Source organism: Labrus mixtus, chromosome 21 (genome assembly GCF_963584025.1).
Source record: "Labrus mixtus chromosome 21, fLabMix1.1, whole genome shotgun sequence".
Lineage (NCBI taxonomy): Eukaryota > Metazoa > Chordata > Actinopteri > Labriformes > Labridae > Labrus > Labrus mixtus.
Genome location: NC_083632.1, coordinates 15,503,950 through 15,523,400, shown reverse-complemented (window position 1 = coordinate 15,523,400; position 19,451 = coordinate 15,503,950). Strand labels below are relative to the sequence as shown.

The 19,451-nt window shown below is 46.9% G+C and overlaps 1 protein-coding gene across 1 annotated transcript; it reads left to right on the top strand.

Annotated features, from left to right (window-relative positions):
* The first annotated feature begins 1,946 nt into the window (after positions 1-1,946).
* Positions 1,947-18,236, top strand: bsk146 (brain specific kinase 146). Its single transcript, XM_061027685.1, has 5 exons — positions 1,947-2,222; positions 12,053-12,317; positions 12,394-12,596; positions 12,934-13,125; positions 13,569-18,236. Exons 2-5 carry the CDS (start codon positions 12,146-12,148, stop codon positions 14,349-14,351), a joined length of 1,350 nt encoding a protein of 449 aa, XP_060883668.1. The 5' UTR covers positions 1,947-2,222; positions 12,053-12,145; the 3' UTR covers positions 14,352-18,236.
* Positions 18,237-19,451: the final 1,215 nt, after the last annotated feature.

The following is a 19,451-nucleotide window of genomic DNA, read 5'->3' as shown; positions in this document are numbered from 1 at the left end:
AGATTCAGAAACACTCATCATGAGACAGAGGATGACCAACATGTGATTTTGATTTCCATACAAACAACATTTTTATATTAGAAGTGGGACTCCTCTCAGCACTGCAGACTTAAGATGCCTCATCTAATAGAACAACGAGGCATTCAGGTGCAGCGTGTAAACTCCAATGTCAGAGGTCTTTACTCAGATGAGAGCAATAAGATAAAACTTTGGATCAAAACATCTGACGTATGTATGTAGAGGGCAATTTGGGTCATTTTTAAAGGTCCAATCAGTGAGATGTGTAGTAAGTGAAATGATAAAGTGACCTTCCTATATGATCAGACATTAAGGAAATATGCTATGTTGAAGTGTTGGCTTCACTGAGACCAGTTATCAGGTCAAACCAACAGGTGTTGCAGCGATGGAAGCGGGCAAGAGAACTGGTTCAGATAGAAGTGATTGTACCCGACCTAAAAAGCCTCTGCATGTTTCTAATAAGCTCCACGAGCAGAAACGTGCTCAAACTAGGATCAATATTGGAGATGCTTTTGAAAAATGGAGAGAGGTTAGAACACAGAAAGGTTTACAGACTGATGCAGAGCTGGATAAACACTGAAGCTTCAGTGTCCACCACATGGCAACAAGCTTTGACTCTAGAGAGGAGGGGGCGGGGGGAGACAGCTCTCTCTAATGTTTAGAATTTAGACTGCAGTACACATTTTAAACACTAGGTGTCAGAGTTACATAGTGCCCCCTTTTCAGATTTTGCGCTAATCTGACTCTGCGTCTCGTTTGCAGATCTTTGAAGAGACCATTTTTGGTGTCAGATGAATTTATTGATTTCTTCGTATCAAACCTGAGACATAACTCGGGTTAGAGGACTTCCTGCAGCCGCTAAAGCTGCTAAACATGAGACAACGATGACACCGCTAACGATACAGGCTAACGTTACATCTCAATCTGTTCTGAATAATATCTGCAGGGATGAACACTCTGCTTCTCGCTCGCTCACTCTTCTCTCTCTTCTTATCTTCATCCGTCTCCGTCCTCTTCCTCTTAGTCTCAGTCGTTGTATCAAACAGTACAGAGACGGGCTAACTGGCTGCTTTGTAGCTGAAGGCTGCTGTGTGACTGTAAATACGTACACACTTCTCACCAGATGACCTCGACCCGCTGCCAAAGTTACATAGTGCTGAAAACAGGCGAGCGGGACACTCTGTGGACATGAGAGAGACGTCATGAGAGAGACACCATTCTCCCTGTTGGAAGTTATTGTTCATTTAGATCGACTTTGAAACGACTGATTGAAGGAGGAGGAGTTACAGACTGTTGCTTTATTGGTGACTGAAGATACAAATATAAGCTTGTGAAAAAAAGACGTCAAATGAAATATACTGAAAACTGAACAGTCAACTCCTCAGAGTAACTTGAAGTTTAATCGAAAGCTGTTCAAGACATCCCCCCCCCCCCCCCCCCCCCCCACTCTAACCCCTCCCCCTTTTTTCTGGATTCTTTGACTGTAATTGGACCATCATTTACTAAATGAACATCATGCTGTGTCGAAGAAGACGTGAAATTAGAGTTTAAAACCATAAAGTCATCAGTTAAATGTTTATTGAGGGAATCAATCAAGTGATATGAGATCTTATCATAGACTTCAATACAGTTAGACTCATTTTTACTACCAGTGGAGCTGACCCTGCTGGACATAACATTCAAATATTCACACTTTTAAAAACAAGCAGACCTACAGTACAATCTCTTATTCAGCATGAGACGCTCTTTATGGTATTTCGCACTGTCCCTGAATGCATCATATTCTGTACGGAGACAGGAGCAGCGGCGGCTCCCGGCGGAGCTGCGCTGCAATTGGCCAGAGCAGAGATGAGGGGGAGGGTTTTTCTCCCCCCTCCTCTTCCTTGGCTCACTACTGGTGCTCCTCTCCTCTGCTGACTCCCCTCCTCCTCCTTCCCTCCTCCCCTCCTCATCCCCTCTCCTCTCATCCTAGAGGACGGAGCGTTGCGGAGACAATAGGACGCAGAGCCGGAGGAGGCTGCAGGATGCTCGGCTCCACATCCCTCGTCTCTCGGCTGCTCGGAGGCTGCTCTCGGCTCTCAGACACCCGGCGCTCCTCGCGACTCTCCTGGCTTTAGTATGCGCTCAGACCCCGCGGTGTGTTCAGCTGCAGCCCGGGCTCACAGGGCGGAATCCACGGCCCCCCTGTGGGAACCCACTGACGGGTGAGTACCGAAAAAAAAAACCCGACTCCTTGTATCCTCACCTGCACCCTGACTCACCCGCATCACACTCACCCAATCACAGAGTTGGAGCAACCTTATGTGTGACAATGTCACAATGTAGGCCTATGCATACACAGAGATCAATGTGGTTCGTTTTACAAAGGCCTGTTCTGTGTGTGTGTGTGTGTGTGTGTGTGTGTGTGTGTGTGTGTGTGTGTGTGGCATCCTATTAATCAAACAGCACATATGCAGCTTGTTAACATTTTAGATTGTTTACAATATTATAGACAATTAAAATTAGTTACTGATCAAACCTCCACCATGCATCTGCATCTGTGTGTGTGTGTGTGTGTGTGTGTGTGTGTGTGGGACACTGATCCTCCTGAGTGTGGGTGCAGTCTGAGGACACACTGCAGGTGGATGTAACGTGACGTAGCTCTACAGGACGTCAGGTGGTGGATAATAAGAGCAGAGTGTTTACATCCTCCTGCACGTGATGCGTTCAGGGCCCATCAGGTCCTCAGTGTGAGGTGTTTGACAGTTTGATCTGATAAGACGCTTGTTCATCATCAGACGGTGTTTACGAGACGGAGGGGTCCGTTGTTACCTGGTTTCAGAAATGAAGACGATGTGCACGAGTTAGTCTGAAATATCTGAACATTAGAAACGATTAAAGTCCACGTTGTGTGTCAGGACTTCTGTTTTGGTTGCCGTGGTATCAGACAGGTAAAGATTGCATTATATTGATGTTGTTAACTCTGTTCTGTGATAAATAAAGCGCTTTGAGTGGATAAATATACAAGCTCAAGTCCTTTTATCATAATTCTGTTTGTTTCAATAATAAATATTTAAATGTCATGTTGGAGCGACGCTGACTTACTCTCTTTTTGAAAGGAATCTTCTCTTCCTGTTTGTATTCAGAGCCTCTCTCTCACACACACACACACACACACACACACACGTACACTCAAAGACACACACACACACACTCAAACACACACACACACACACACACACTCTCTCACATCATGATGAGTCATAATGTAGGTCACTGAGATGCTCTGGTGTGTCTCGCTGGCAGTGGCGATAACTTGGGCTCGACTTGTTCTCGTCCTATCAGAGTTCAGATTCATGAATAAAATATAAACTGAGATGAATAACGTTTGATGACGGTGTCTCGGTTCATCGTCTTCACACGGTGAAGCTCACATCACGCTCAGGGTCAGTGCTGTGGCGATTCAGGAGTCTGTTGGGGCCCGAGGCAAAAATCCATTGGGGGGCCCGCCCCAACCGGCGTTCATCACCATCATGTCCGCCATCGTCCCGACGCATACTCTTCTTCTTCTTTTTCCTCTCCTGTAGACAGATCATTTCCCTTCATTTGACTTTGTTGACTTTCATCAACAAACTTTGGTTTTCACAGCAACAACGCATGAAACGTTTCGCAGGGTAACGAGAGTGAGTGCTGTCAGGTGGGGCCCCCTTAGGGAGGTCTCCTACTGTCATTGCAAAATTAGCACGTTTTGGTCCAGTGCTTTGGTTAAAAGTTTGTGAGCCAGTCAGTCCGGTGCCCTTCGCAGCAGATACACAGGACTCGCATCAATTTAGCACAGAAAAGAACGAGCGGGAAGTCAGACACCGAAACAACAATAAAACATCCCATTTTCAGAATAAAATACTCCGTTTTAACGATTCAGAATAATGACCGTCTGTGTTTGTTTGTGTGTTTATAAAGTTTTATACCACGTACATCGTATTATCTCTTGCTGTCGCGAGTGAATCTGTAAAATACACACGCAATGCACAAGTATCTGGTGGAAGTTCTGCAGGATTATTACCATGTCACATGATTTTAAAAAAGATACAATCATCGTTATTTTAACGTAAACCACAGAAAGGTTGAATAACTACCGTAACGTATGTAATAGAGGGGCACCGGTGTTTCAGTCTCCGTCAGTGCTCGAGGTCACTCAGAGGTGAAAAAGGTCTAAAGTGTCGTCCTGTGATGATTTGTGTTCATCAGCAGTCAGTTAGTGAGCAGCTGTGCAGCTCGTTCAGTACCATCTGTGTCCACCAGGGGGACTTTGTAACCCTGCTAGCTACCCATGACCTGCGTCCTGCGAGTCACTCCGCCCACGTCCTCTGATCACTTGTCGTTAACTGAGAACTCTTTTCAATCAAAGCAGAAACTCCAGGAGCTTTATGTACCGAACAGTAAACCGCTGTTTGATTTAAAGGCACCATGACGACCTCGTCATGACGGAGGAAAGATAAGAAGAAGTGGTCTCAGTTTTTATTGATAAAAAAAATGTGCGTGCACTGTGGCGGTGGCGGCTGAACTGTCAGTCGTGACTCATGACAGCACGTCTCTACGTATTATACTGGTTTGTTGGTCAGCAGGCGACCTTTAAGATTAAAAAAAAACTATTAAAAGTGTGTCTTATATCACACACGTTACGGTAACCCTGTTTCATAAGTCGTCTACGTAAAGAGAGGAAAGAATTAGGATTCGATTCTCTGGCGCGACGAGTCGTTAAAATGTGGAAGGTTCCTGTAAATTAACTTTATGAACGACAGCTCAGCCGACTCAGGGTTTGCTAGCTTGTTCAAATTGGCGCCTCATCGTTCGTGGGATGTTTTGAGGTCATGAAGGACGCTGACCGTTTGCTGAGCTTGAAAACAAGGACGCATTATAGGAACCTTTAAAATGGATCAGCCTCGAACACGTCAGGGCGTACACGATCGTCAAATGCACCCTTGGAAGGATGCAGACCCTGAAATGGGACGTATAAAGTTAGAACTGGAAGGGGATTAGCTTAGCTTAGCACGAAGCATGAGGCTATCAGCTATCTTGACTATAAAGCCTCCATTCGTGCATCCATGTTTTCATGAACAAAATGAGTGGACTGAACCTTTAAACGTGGACCAATGAGACGGACTGAATGTGGCTTGAGGCCGTTAAAAGTTCCTGACTCGAGCCGCTCGGAGCTCCAGGGTTTGAGGGTCAGTTCTCACTTTTATTGTGAGCGGTAAACGTGTCACACACATAGGATTTATGTCAGTAGGTGCTGCTGCAGGAACGAGCAACACACTAGTTACCTTTCCAAACACACACACACACACACACACACACACACACACACACACTCCGTTTCTGGCACTCTGCTTCTGAACAGTCGTTGTCATTGTGTTGCTCTCTCTCTGTTTTCTCTCTCATTATTTTTCTCTCTGATGATCACAAACACTTTGATTCTGTGTGTGTGTGTTTCTGTGTGTGTCTGTGTGTGTTTCTGTGTGTGTGTATGTGTGTGTGTGTATGTGTGTGTGTGTGTGTGTGTGTGTGTGTGTGTGTTTGTGTGTGTACTTCTGATCATGCCGTGTTCTGTTAGAAAATCAAACGCTGTGTGGGCAAACATTTGAATGTGCAGGAGACAGGAGTCTGTGTTTTGGGCGTTTTTGACTATGATTTAAACACACACTCCTGAGGATGAAGGAGGATGACGATGGCGGGTCTCCGATGGTTAGAGGTCACAATGGCTGCAGCAGGGGGGGGTTATGGGGTATGAGGGGGGGTGGACGTGGCTGTGATCGGCTCCTTGGCTCGCTGAATGCCGCTGGTGGTTGCATAAGCGGTCTGGGATTTATTTGGCTGCAGCCTCCGGTCGTGGCTCTGATTCCACAGAGGGATGGAGCTGGTGGCTCGGAGAGTCAGCGGAGGGAGGGAGGAGGAAGGGGGGGGGGGGGTGGCAGGGAGGCTGGATTTGTGGTCAGTTGAGAGGAACATGACGTATTTGGTGTGTGTTTTCAAAACGCTGCACCTGACAAATGATACAATCCGTGATTTTAATCATTAATAGATTCAAAAAGTACATTGACATCGTGCCATGTAATGACGTCAGTAGAAGATGTTTAGTTGTTGTTCCAAATCAATGTAATGCCAACGTCACCTAACGACTGATTCAGAGTTTTTTATCGGGCAGATGACGTCACCAACTCAGACAGATTTTCATTGTCAAACATGATGCATTGTGGGAGTCTGACACCGGAAGAAGTCATGAGACAAACATCGCCTCTCTAGTGTCCAGGACTTCTACTCCAGTCGCCGCGGTATCAAACAGGTATCGATAGTTCAACAATTCAACAATTCACTCATCAGACGCTACAGAGAGTAAGTACAAAACAAGCGAGGTGCTGACAGGAAGTTAGCAGAGGTGCTGACAGGAAGTTAGCAGAGGTGCTGACAGGAAGTGACCAGGGGTGCTGACAGGAAAGGACCAGAGGCAGAGCACAACATGGACAGCTGTTCTTGAGAGTTCTAATCAGCATCAAAACCATCCTAAATATCATCATCATTGTCATCATCATGAAGGTCATAGGTGTTCATAAAGAGCTGGCTTTTTAGCTTTTTCTTAAAGGTGCAAAGGGACTCTGCAGATTGAATGGAGTTTGGTAGTTTGTTCCACCACCGGGGGGCGACAGAGGAGACGAGTCTAGTTAGAGACTGGATCAGACGCCTTCCGCTGGCAGATCGTAGTGGAAGGTGAAAGTGTTTGATTTGAATTAGAATGAAATCCAAGTTTAACATTGTGATGCAGTAACGGTCGTCATCTGAGGAGAATGGAAGTCTTAAATAAATCCTTGTGGAGACATTTACAGACTTCAGACATCTCTAACACCCTCGGCCGTATTCATTTCTGTTTTTATCAGTACGTGTCTTCACAGATGTTGGGGAAGAATTGCTCGAGCTGTAAAGAGCTGCAGGATGACGTCTTTATGGAGTTAGCATGGCGCTAACTCCCTTGACAAAACACAGACGGTTTATTTTGTGGGTTTTTGGATTATTGCCGACAATAAACTCTGTGGTGAAACAAAGTACATGACCTGGTTTGTTCATCAATAATATAATTCATAATCTTCACTAATGAACTCGACTTTAATCTTTTCTGTAATCGCAGTCAGAGGAAGTAAAAAGCTAACGTTAGGCTATAAAGAACAACACCGCGGTCTACTGAGTTCAATGTCACCGCCACGAAGCTTCCAACCAGCAGATGAGTTTCCACGTACACCGTGATGACGTCTAATGTGACAATCTCTGCTGTCCTAGTTAGCTCGTTGTTAGCAACCGACTTCTGTAGGACGTGGAAAAAGCTTCTAAAAATCCTGCAGACTTCGGGACGATGGAACCAGAAGTGCTTAAATGCTGATTCCTCTCCAGGTTTTCGGACTCATCTCTGCAGCAGAGTGAGGACGTCCAGCTAAGACTTCCTGTTCCATGAAATGGTCAATCTGACGACTCGAAACTCTTTTACACGGCAGGTCACACCTACACATTCACACACTGATGGTAGAGGCTGCTGAGTAAAGAGTCCATCAGTATTAACTCATCCATTCATACACATTCACACGCTGCTGATGAAGCAGAGGGAGCAACTTGGGGTTAAGTGTCTTGCCCAAGGACACATCGGACATGGGGCTGCAGGAGCTGGACTCGAACCCCCGACCTTCCAGTTGAGAGACGACTCTACCACTGAGCCACAGCTGACCTCCCACTTTGTGTCTTTGCTAACAGTTAGATTAGCAGCAGAATACGGGATGTTAGCGTCACGTTCATGCACATATCTAGATATCTGTTTGTTACAATCTTCACTTCTTTTGTTCTCCACATGAACCGTTTTCTTCTGTACAGGCAAAGCGCGGAAATACTTCATGATGATTACACTACAAACAGAAACCAGATAACCTCCCACCTGATGTGTATCTGTACACAGAATCCAGATTATTCTTTGTTTATCATAAAATAAGTGAAATGGTCGGTAACCTGAGCTGAGCACGCAGCCTTTAACCCGTTGGTCACTGATGATGAGCGGTCATTTTTAAAGTTTGTAGATGTTCAACACAGACACGTGTGTAAAAGTTTTGGAAGGATGCACTCACACTAGGTCAGTTTCCCAGTATCATGCCCAAGCTCGACTGTCCCCCCTCCCCCGTCCCCAGCTGGCCTCCACGCCAAACCGGGTCTCTTAAGAACTCTGATCTGTGGACTTTGTACAAAGATGAAGTTCTTTCCGTTGTTTTTTACGATAACACAACGTCTGCTGGCGTTGTAGTTCCAGCAGACGTTGAAGACAGAGAGCGTCCTAACGACTGATGCTTAGTTGAGTTTTTTTTAATTGTGATGTCAGAAACAGGGATTATAGAAATCTGTAACTATGACAACCACAGACACATTCGACTGATTCGCCAGTTAACACGGTCACTCTTTACACCGTCACACCGGTTAACCGTAACGTTCCTGTGAATTTCACACACACACACACACACACGCACACACACACACACACACACACACGCACACACACACACACACACACACACACACACACACACACACACACACACACACACACACACACACACACACACACACACACTCACTCACCTGTAGTCTAGATAACCTGCACGTCTCAGTGTTGTATTATTTTAGGACAGTGTGCTCGTCAAATCAGATTTCAGCCCTGCTGGGATTCGGTCCAATCAGTGGCTCTGCAGTTGTTTCTACTGAGGCTGTGAGCTGTTTGTGAAATACAGCTGGCTGTGTTACGTCTATTATTATCAGCGAGCGAGAGAGAGAGAGAGAGAGAGAGAGAGAGAGAGGGAGAGAGAGAATGTGTGTGACGCAGCAGACACACATTTATCCTGATCTGTGACTCATGCTGAGTCTAAAGCTGTTTCTATATAAACACTGATGCAGCTCTGTGCATGGTTCACACACACACACACACACACACACACACACACACACACACACACACACACACACACACACACACACACACACACACACACACACAGGTATTCAGAGGACATGATGCTTCACCATGTTTGTCTAGTTTTTGCTTACGGGGAGCTTGACTAATATGTTGAATTTCATGAATTCAGAAATGCTTTTTAGGTTCTCTCTTTTTTGCAAATAAAAGCAGACATACGTAAGGGGGCTTAACCGGGGTGCTGGGGATATAGCGCCCCCTAGCCCCTGTGTAGCGCCGTGCTTGTGTCTAACTCTAATATGTGTCTCTAGTCTGTCTACAAACCCCCCAATGATGAGAAAAGACCATCCTCTCCGTCCTTTGCCTGCTCCACTTTTCAGAAAATGTGTGCTCAAACAGGCTGTTTTGAGATTTTCCCTTCATGACATCACAAAGGGCAGTAACCCCTCCCCCAGATGGGTGAGAGGTTGTTATTAACTCAAAAGGGGCACAGTGAGAAGCCAGTTAACCCCAAGGAGATCGCTACTAGGACTGTTGGTGAGCGATCGTCACCCTAGTTTTTTTGATGTGTCTGGCACCGTCGCTACCTCCATCGTTGAATCGGCGTAGGCGTGGTTGGTGAGAGGAATCTCTCTGATTGGCTGTTGGGAGGTTTCATTTCTCTCCTGCTCTCGACACAGGTTCAGGAAAGCCCCTTGAGCATGCCGCTGTAGTATCCATGCTTTCACCCATTAGTGCGGTTTCTTCTTATTTGTCTCCTCCGCCTCTTCTTTTCTTTTTCCACTAAAAGACCAAGGGCTGACAACGCCAGCGCCATTTTCAACTTTTTATCAGACATTATTCTCCATTAGTAGGCTACCTATAATACGAGTGGTGAGCGACAGCGGTGTGCTAATGGTCTCCTCGTATCATAACAATGAGCTACCGCTGCCTGCTGGCATGGAGAGTTATTTCCTCTCACACATCAGTAGAACGTACGTGTTGGTTGGCCGTCGGCTGTAGTCTCTGCTGTGTGTTCTAGTGCAACTTTATGTCCAAGACGTGAGGCGACATTCACTTACTCTGACTGTTGACTCTGTTTACACCTCTCTGCGTCCGTCTGTGTGTGTGTGTGTGTGTGTGTGTGTGTATGTGTGTGTGTGTGTGTGTGTGTGTGTGTGTGTGTGTGTGTGTGTGTGTGTGTGTGTGTGTGTGTGTGTGTGTGTGTGTGTGTTACATGTTCCTGATGGCTTTTATTTAAGCCAGAGAGGGAAACAGTACATCCTCTATGCACTGCCATTCGTCACCTAAGCTGACTCACCCCTCCTCACCTTCTGGTGTCATCCTCCTGTCTGCCTCACACACACACACACACACACACAGACACACACACACACACACACACACACACACACACACACACACACACACACACACACACACACACATAAAACACTCTCACAGAAAGCAGATAGGCCTGTGGTGAGGATGACAAGGTACTCAAAGCCGTGTGTTCGTGTGTTTCTTTGTCTGATATCTGGTGGCTTTACACACTCAGCTTCAGGTTCTTTGATTCTCGTCTTATGTTCATGTTGAAACAGCAGAGAGAGAGATTCTCGTCTTTGGAGGATTCACACAGATTTATGTCGTGTGTTTATTATTTGTGTTGTTGATGAAGAAGAGACTGTCAATATGGCCGCTGTCCAAATGCGAGCGAGCAGATTCATGAGTGTGTGCTTGGGGACGGAGAGGCTGCTTTCCAGCTCCCCGGGTTATGTAATGAGTGTGTGTGTGTCTCTGTGTTTCTCTGTGTGTGTGTGTGTGTGTGTGTTTTCAGTGCTTATATTTCTTCCACGTGTTCCTGGATCTATAGCGCGGGTCAGGACTTGGCAGGTCTCGCTGCTCAGGAAGAAAAAATCACTAAGAATAATCACACTGCAGCAGGAAAAGGATCTGCTCAAAAGGACTGTTATCGGCTGTTTGTGTGTGTGTGTGTGTGTGTGTGTGTGTGTGTGTGTGTGTGTGTGTGTGTGTGTGTGTGTGTGACTCAGCTCACAGCCCTCCCTGGCATCCCCCCTCGGCGAGTAGCATTTAGAATTACTTGCGCCTTCACTGCAGATAATTAGCATTTTCAGAAACGATCTCGCTGCAGATCAGAGGAGACTGTGAGCTGCACCATCGACGACGCAAAGACCACACACACACACACACACACACACACACACACACACACACACACACACACACACACTCCTGTGTACATGTCTGATCTGTGTGTCAGCATGTTCACAGATGACGGGATGATGGACGCTCTGAACATACGAACATGTTTCCACAGCAGCGACTGTGTTCGCTCTCTTTTTATGTATTTGTTCTTGTGTCGTCACAGTATGAGGATTTTAAACTTCGATACGATTCTCGTAAAAATCAAACGATATCGAGAGCTGTTTTGATACCGCGGCAACAACAACAGAAGTCCTACACACCCAGTATTTGGTCATTTGTCAAAAGTGACAGAAGAACTGGAGCACGCTGTTTGAGAAGAACAAATACATCTCCACCACGGTCTCCACAGAGAGCACGGCGTGGACGGTCACTAAGCATGCAAGGAAATACAGCTCAACAGTGGATTTGATTATTCACCATGATGTCATAACCATCACAGGTAGAATGACCAAGAGTTGGTTTATGCACCTGTAGGAGACACACGTTTGTCTCTCTGTTTCAGCGCTGGAGGAAACACACCAGCTCCGCCCAGAAACGTCCCGAGTCAACCAGAACAAAGCAGAACAGTAAAATCCAGTCAGAGGACAGAGTCTCTGCAGACACAGTCACCAGCACACATGTACGGAGGCCCAGAAGGGACGATGGAGCAGCTTCACTTTAGGATCAGTCTGTATTCTATTTTGCAGGAACAAGCTGCTGACTCCATCTTTAGGTGAAATCTCACATGATGTTCTTGTGTCATGTTCAGCTTTGTTTTTTTGTTACAACAGCCCCCCCTACAGGTGAAACAGTGACAGACAAAAGAATAATAAAAGTGAATATTGTGCACATTGTAAAAACCTGTTTTCTTCTGCACAGTCTCACCAGGTGTTAGCCGCTGCTGCTCTCGCCCTTCCTCAGCGTCCGCTCCCCAGTTTCTTCCTGCGGTCCTTCCCTGAAACCGTCCCCACAATGAGTTCCTCTCCGCTGGTGTCTCGAGCCAATATGGACATCCTGGACGAGCTGCAGCTGATCGCAGCCCAGAACCTGGAGAGGCTGGAGGTCAACAAGTACTACGAGGTGATCCGAGAGCTGGGCAAGGGCACCTACGGCAAGGTGGACCTGGTCATCCACAAGATCCGAGGTGAGGGGACGCGCAGGGAAAACCTCAGATATAGAACCTAAACAATAAAACTGACTTTTGACTTTGGACCCTACAGGTACAAAAATGGCGCTGAAGTTCCTGAAGAAGAAGACGACCAAGCTGAAGTCGTTCCTGCGGGAGTACAGCATCTCGCTCTACCTTTCGCCCTGCCCGTTCATCATCAACATGTTCGGCATCGCCTTCGAGACCGACGAGTACTACGTGTTCGCTCAGGAGTACGCCCTGGCAGGAGACCTCTTCGATATCATTCCTCCCCAGGTGAACCCGCTGACCTCGTACTCTGCTTCGTCTTCTTTGGATGTTAACGTCAGAGAAAAGAACAAAAACAGTCTCTTTGCGTTCCTGAAAACTGAAAGTTAGACCAATCAGAGAGTAGTGTTCAGAGTCAGACCTCCTCTGCAGGTGTTTGATGTTTTTCTTTTTAAATGGCATTTAAAGGGAGTGAAAGTATTTCACCTCATCGACAGAGAGCATCGTTTAATCTTTCACCTCGGTGGTATGATCACAGAAAGGTTCACACTTTCACCTGGAGGGATTTTCTACGAGCCTTTTGTGACCCGTACGGTTAACCTCTGGTTTCCCTCCGTTCCTTCAGGTGGGTCTACCTGAGGCGGTAGCAAAGCGCTGCGTGCACCAGGTGGCCATCGCCCTGGATTACCTGCACTGTAAGAAGCTGGTCCACAGAGACATCAAACCTGAGAACATCCTCATCTTCGACCGAGAGTGCCGCAAAGTCAAGCTGTCCGACTTCGGCATGACCCGCCGAGCCGGCTCACCGGTCAAACGGGTGAGTGACCCCTCTGTCCAGTTTCTCTGATTCTCACCTGTTTCCTCCACCTGGGCCTGATGAGGAAAACCTGTCATCCGGATTAGAATGACATACAACTATTTAGATGTAAAAATACTCAGGTGATGTTTTATGAATTTGTTCTTCTTTTGTTTAAGTTATTTTTGGGCCTTTATTACTTTAGTGGATAGGAGCACTGTAGAGAGGCAGGAAATGTTGGGGGGGGGGGGGGGGGGGGGGTGACGTGCAGCAGAGGGACGAGGTCGAATTACTCCTCCATGTTTGATAACTTCTTTAGTCTTTTATGGAATTGTCTGCGTCATGACATCTCTGTAATTCAAATGTCGTTTTCTTCGACCCACTTCCTGGAGTCCTGCCCTCTGCTTGTCAAAGTCGTTACCTGATCCCTTTGCTGTTGTTGACCTGTCGGTTTCCCTCTCCAGGTGAGCGGCACCATCCCCTACACGGCCCCCGAGCTCTGTGACGTTTCTCGCCACGAAGGTTTCTGCGTGGACTACAGCACGGACGTGTGGGCGTTTGGCGTGCTGCTCTTCTGCATGCTGACGGGAAACTTCCCCTGGGAGAAAGCTCTGCCGTCAGACTCCTTCTACCAGGAGTTCATCCGCTGGCAGAGGAGGCGGACCAACACGGTGCCGTCGCAGTGGAGGCGCTTCACCGAGCAGGCGCTCCGCATGTTCCGCCGGCTGCTCTCCGTGGAGCAGGACCGCCGCTGCTCCGTCAAAGAAGTGTTCGGATACTTCAGCCACTCCTGGATGCTGGACGCCGAGAACAACAACAATAACCACGGCAACAGCAACAACCACGGCAACAGCAACACCAACAGCAACACCAACAGCGGTGGCGTTGGGGAGAGGGTCGGCGGCGGCGGCGGAGGAGGTGGAGGTGGAGGTGGAGGCGTACGGGGAGAGGTGGATGGTACTATCACGTCATCGTCGTCCGGCGAGGAAGACGAGGAGCTCCTTGTGGAGAGGATGAAGCAGCAGACTTTGTCCCCGCTCTCCCCCATGTCTCCTGTGGGGGTGGAGCGAGGAAGTGGAGTCGGGGCTAAAGGCGGGCTGATGGAGCCAGGCGGCGGCCATCATTTTGTGTCCGTCTCCACCAACAGCTCCGTGTCGTCCACCAACAGCTACGACCGAATGCCGAGAGAGAACGGATCGCCGGGCGGCCGCATGCTTGTGGCCACGCCCATCGAAATCTGTGTGTGAACGTTCATGACGTCACAGACTCACCTGGACACACTTTTATACCTCTCTCTCTTCAACCGCAAAGATGTGCATGCACGAGAAGAAACAGACGATGAGCTCAGAAAGGAAGAGCGCCGCGGAAGACGTTCCTGGAACAAACCAGGCGCCAGTCTAAAAAAAAAAAAAAAAAAAAAAAAAAAAAAAACTTCCACACTTTGATTGCGATGTTTGAGAACAGACAAAAATGTTTCCCATTACAGATTCTGTCACTAAATCCCTCCTGAACCAAGACCAAAATGTTTTTCTTAAAGCAATACTTCCAGCAAAAAAAGCAAGCGGAGACACGGAGGTGTTAGCATGTTAGCCGTGTGACCTCGTCAGGAAGGACGCTTTCTGAACGGCGCCGACGGACACAGGATTTGTATTTTTGTGTCAAAGAAAACACGAACAGTTCAAGGACCCTGTAAGATAAAAACACCCGAGCGGAGCTTTTCAGTGTTTCATGTGTAACAACGTGTGAGCGTGTTTGACATTCTGTTCGTAGGACACCACGCCCTGCGGATTCTTTTCATTTTGAATTTTTTTATTCATTTGAATCTAAAAAGACTCAAATCTTTTTTTTCTGTTTTTTTATGTGAAGCAGTTTTTTTTCTCTGTTTTCTTTTTTTTTCTCGTCTTGATTCCTGTCGTCTGATTGGCTGCTCATGTGGCTCCACATACTCCGTGCACGCCGTGGTCTGTCAGTGCCACGCCGCCGTCTGCTGCCACTCTAGTCAACGCTCCTGTTTCCACAGCGAGCGCCGCGGGCCTCGCTCACGCTAACCCTAACAGACCGAGTGGGACATGGCGTGCGCCGTCAAAAACCGTGGGTTAAAGGCCGCGGCGTGCAGAGTATGTGGAAATCAGGAGCTCAGATGTCTTTGTTCTTCGTCTCGACTTCTCGACTCAGAGACTTTTTGTAAACACGTTACGTTTGGTTCTGATTGATCCGAATTTCCTTGAACCTTTACGCCAAAAGTTCTGTTTGTATTTAATTTTAAAAAGAGAAAAAATAATCTTCACATTTTCAACTGAATCTCAAACAAACTAAAAAAAAAAAAATCACCTTTTTAACCTGCATGACGAGTAGCTCAAAACGTACGAAAATATCGAAGCGGCTTCACGATAGAAAAATAAAAAACGTGAAAAAAGGACAAAAAGAAACATAAAATGTTGTGATGTGGAGTTTTTATGCCGTAGCACAATTTCTTGCATTTTGTCCCCGAGTGAATATCGCCGTGGTGAGACATCATGGAGCTCGAAATCTGAACCGTTTACCGTTTTCACACGGCCGCTGTTCTCCTCTGACGTCACGGCGAGCGGCTCCACTCGACATCAAAGTGTGGAAGGGGTGAAACGAACAGGAAGGGGTTAAATATAACGTCTTTTTTAAAGACAATCCACTTGTCTTTAAAGAAACGTAACCACACGGAGAATAATTATCTGGAGGGACGAGAGGACAAACATCGTTTTAAAGAACAGATTTCAATGTGCAGAGATTTATGAGCGTTTTGCATTCACACGAGAAAATCTGCTGAATTAACAAAATGATCCCGAGTTACGAGGTGTGAACATATGTGGGCACAACACCAGCGTGAAACATGTCAGCTGATCCTGACAGAAAGCATGAAGCCTGAGTGACGTCACCCGTCTGTTCCTGCAGGGGGCGCTGGAGTCCCATCAATGGCGGTCTCCATGCTGGAAATGCTGTCTCAGTCTAACTTTCAGTCAACCTAAAGACAGGCTGAGAGCTGGAGCTGAGGCCCCCCTGTATAGAGGCTGACCTCAAGGCAAACAACTGGGGTTGAATCCGACCTGTGGTTCTTTTCCCCGTTCTCACTCTCCCTGATTTCCATATTTTCTCGTGTGAATGCAAAACGCCTCCGTAGTGATGATCACATCTACAAAGATAAAGTGAAATCGTCTTCGTTTAAACGTTTTTTTAAAACACGTCAGGACAACGTGACCGTGAGTGTCACATCAGAGGAGGACGGCTGCTCGCTGAGCGCGGGGAATAACTTCTTTCTATTCAGTGTATTGTGTTTGTATTGCTGTTAACGTCGTGTACATTTGACCACATTCAGGAGCAGAAAAAAAAAAGCAAAGCATGAGGACACAAACGAGCGTGAGGATTCATGACGTCAGACGGGAGCTCCGCTTCTAAACTGCCACTTTTAGTGAAGTATCGTGGCCTCGATGTTTTTACTCTAAAGCTGAAAGTGATCTGTTCCTTTCTCTCATCCTGAAGAATTTGAAGAAAAAAAGCAGCTTTGGATCACGCACAGGAATGAGCGTTTAGTGACATAAATCTGCATGAACTCGTGTCGTGTAAACCCGTTTCTTCCGTCACAAGCCGTAGCTCGCTGTAGACGCCGTGTAGCTGCACACAACATGTCTCTTTATCCCATAGTCACACACACACACACACACACACACACACACACGCCTGACAGAGGGTCACATCAACACAGCCAACGCTTACATAAACGGCGTGGAGCGCGCTCCTGGATCAACATGATAATGAATACATCTTGTGACAATCTCTGAGCTCATCAGGAGCTCCTGACTCAGAACAAAGGACTCACACACACTGTCCCACAGCTGTGTGTGTGTGTGTGTGTGTGTGTGTGTGTTTGTGTGTGTGTGTGTGTGTGTGTGTGTGTGTGTGTGTGTGAGGGGGGCGGTCACATGATGCATTAAGAGGAGAACACGCGGCCTGTTTATCACCTCATCGTTCAAACAACAATCCTTCTGCACATCCTCAAATGTTGTTCCTCACAGTCGCCGAGGAGGGAGACTGATGCTCCTGATCCAGGTTTTGGTCTTGCAGCAGGAATTAAACAAACGCGTCTGAATCGAACTCCAGATCACAAAAACTCTGCAACATGAAAATATAACGTCTGTAAAAAGATATTTTATTAAAATAGAAAAGAAGACGCGTCACTCCACACTGACTGAGCCGCTCCGATAGACGGCTTCCACATGTTGCACACCTGAACATATCTAGATCATTTCAGGGGGACTGCTGCGGGTATTCTCCTGACCTGTTCACACATGCTAACAGCAGGATGGGGGGGGGGGGGGGGGGGGGGGCGTGGTCTCCTGAGGTAAGACCTGACGTTAAAAGAACGGCACAGTAGTTGCAGACGAGGAAACAGAGTCCTCTATACGACGCTATAATGAGAATATGTGTCTTTCTATCAATGCTACGTGTAGTTGAACAGAATCTCAATGTGAACTAAAGAGTGGAGAAGAACATACTGGAGAACAGGAAACATAATGCAGCAGGTTCATTAGAGCACGGAGATGGTAGAGGTGGCGTGCAGACAGTCTATGGTCGTGCAGCGATCACAGGGAATAAACGTCACCACCCCCTCCCACTCGCTCCAGGTGAATTCTCCTGATTATATCCTGCTGCGTTCTCACATCAGCTCACTCTGACTTTCTGCAGAATAAATACGAGGAGGCTGCAGGAGAAACTCCGGGTGAAGAGAGAAACATTCAGCTGTTTGTGTTCACACATGACGCTCAGCACGGGAATATCAGGACGTTTTCAGTAGGTGGGAAAGCAGCCTTACAAGATGCTATGATGGATTTACATGATGGATTTGTTTTGTGGGTTTCAGTGTGATGAAAGCTACTTCTTATTCATTAAGCCCCCCCCAGCTCTGACGTGCTGTGTTGTTGTGGTGCAGCTCCGGTGTCTCTCTGTCCGCTCACGTCTCACAGCCTCATCATGACTTTGGTGCAGTTTTAGTGAGTAGATGATCACAGCACTAGAACTCGTATCCGGTTCTGTCTTTGCAATACGACTGTCTTCCTGTAAACTGAGATGAAGTCAATAAAATAAAAACATTCTTGTTGGGACGTTTTCTTTGTCTGTTTCTTTTCTCCTGCAGGAGTGAGAGCTGGTCTTATTTTAGGGGTTCGAAACTATACCGAGAGTTAGGAGGAGGCAGTGTTCACATGTTTTCATCGATCTGGAAGATTTTCATTTAAATCAAAGATATGAAAGAAGCTCCACCTCTCTGTCTGTTCAACCCTGGGGGGGGGGGGGGACCATAAGACACGCCCACTAGTCGAGGACTTCGCTCATCCAGAGTCTCCTGTAGACCCTCAGGTAGACCATGACCACGGAGGTTCGTTAGCCGAGGCAGCAAGTTCTGAGACAGCTGATGACGAGGACAGTGAGGTTCAGGAGAGGATGGGGGACGTCCCTGGATGGTAGGCGAGGCTTTTTTAAATTTTAGACAAATAACCGCGGTTTTTGAAATTTACGTTCTCCATATTTCCCAGCAATGCACTTCAAGGAGGTGGCTACGTTCATTTCATGCATCCCGTCTTGTGTTGTCACCCGCATCATGCGAGAGCTCCCTGAACCTGCTGAAGCTTCTACAGGCTTCCAGCTCCCTCCCCTTGAATAGACATTGCTGGAGATCCATCATGCGCACAGCTGTGTCCATTCCACATGTTTTTTGTTAGGACAGGATGTTTCCCTACCACGTCGAAGAGTTTAATGCAACACAGTTTTGATTGGAAACTATAGCTGACATATTAGTTTTATACTTTTCAGGACTCCAAATCATAGATGTGCAGAGTCACAATTTAAAGGTCTTAGAAAACTGCATGCAAACTCTTAACGATGTCTAACTTGCAAAAAGACATTCATTGGCAATTAAGTCTATTGCATGTTCGACAGTGTGCACAAGTTTTTGGATTGGTTATTGGATAGGACAGCCGTAGAGAGACAGGAAATGTCCATGTCCATGCCCCCCTCCGGACACACCCCTGGTCTCCGTAAATTTGGCCTTTTTTTTTTACCAGAAATATTACATTTATGCCCCTCTCTGGTAGGGCTGGGTGTCTCCGGCTTTCTCGCTCCATGTCCTATTGTTGACGGTGAGAAGGCAGACTCAGAGGGCAGAACAAACACCTAGCTGTGGGAGGGTCACCAACCTGGGGGAGGGGTTACTGCCCTTTGTGATGTCATGAAGGGAAAATCTCCAAACAGTCCATTTGAGCACACATTTTCTGAAAAGTGGAGCAGGCAAAAGATGGAGAGGATGGACTTGACTCATCATT

Coding starts and splice junctions, on each gene's coding strand:
- bsk146 (XM_061027685.1), top strand. CDS start 12,146: ATGAGTTCCTCTCCGCTGGTGTCTCGAGCCAATATGGACATCCTGGAC. Junction 12,318..12,393: donor GGTCATCCACAAGATCCGAG/GTGAGGGGACGC, acceptor TGGACCCTACAG/GTACAAAAATGGCGCTGAAG. Junction 13,126..13,568: donor CCGGCTCACCGGTCAAACGG/GTGAGTGACCCC, acceptor TTCCCTCTCCAG/GTGAGCGGCACCATCCCCTA.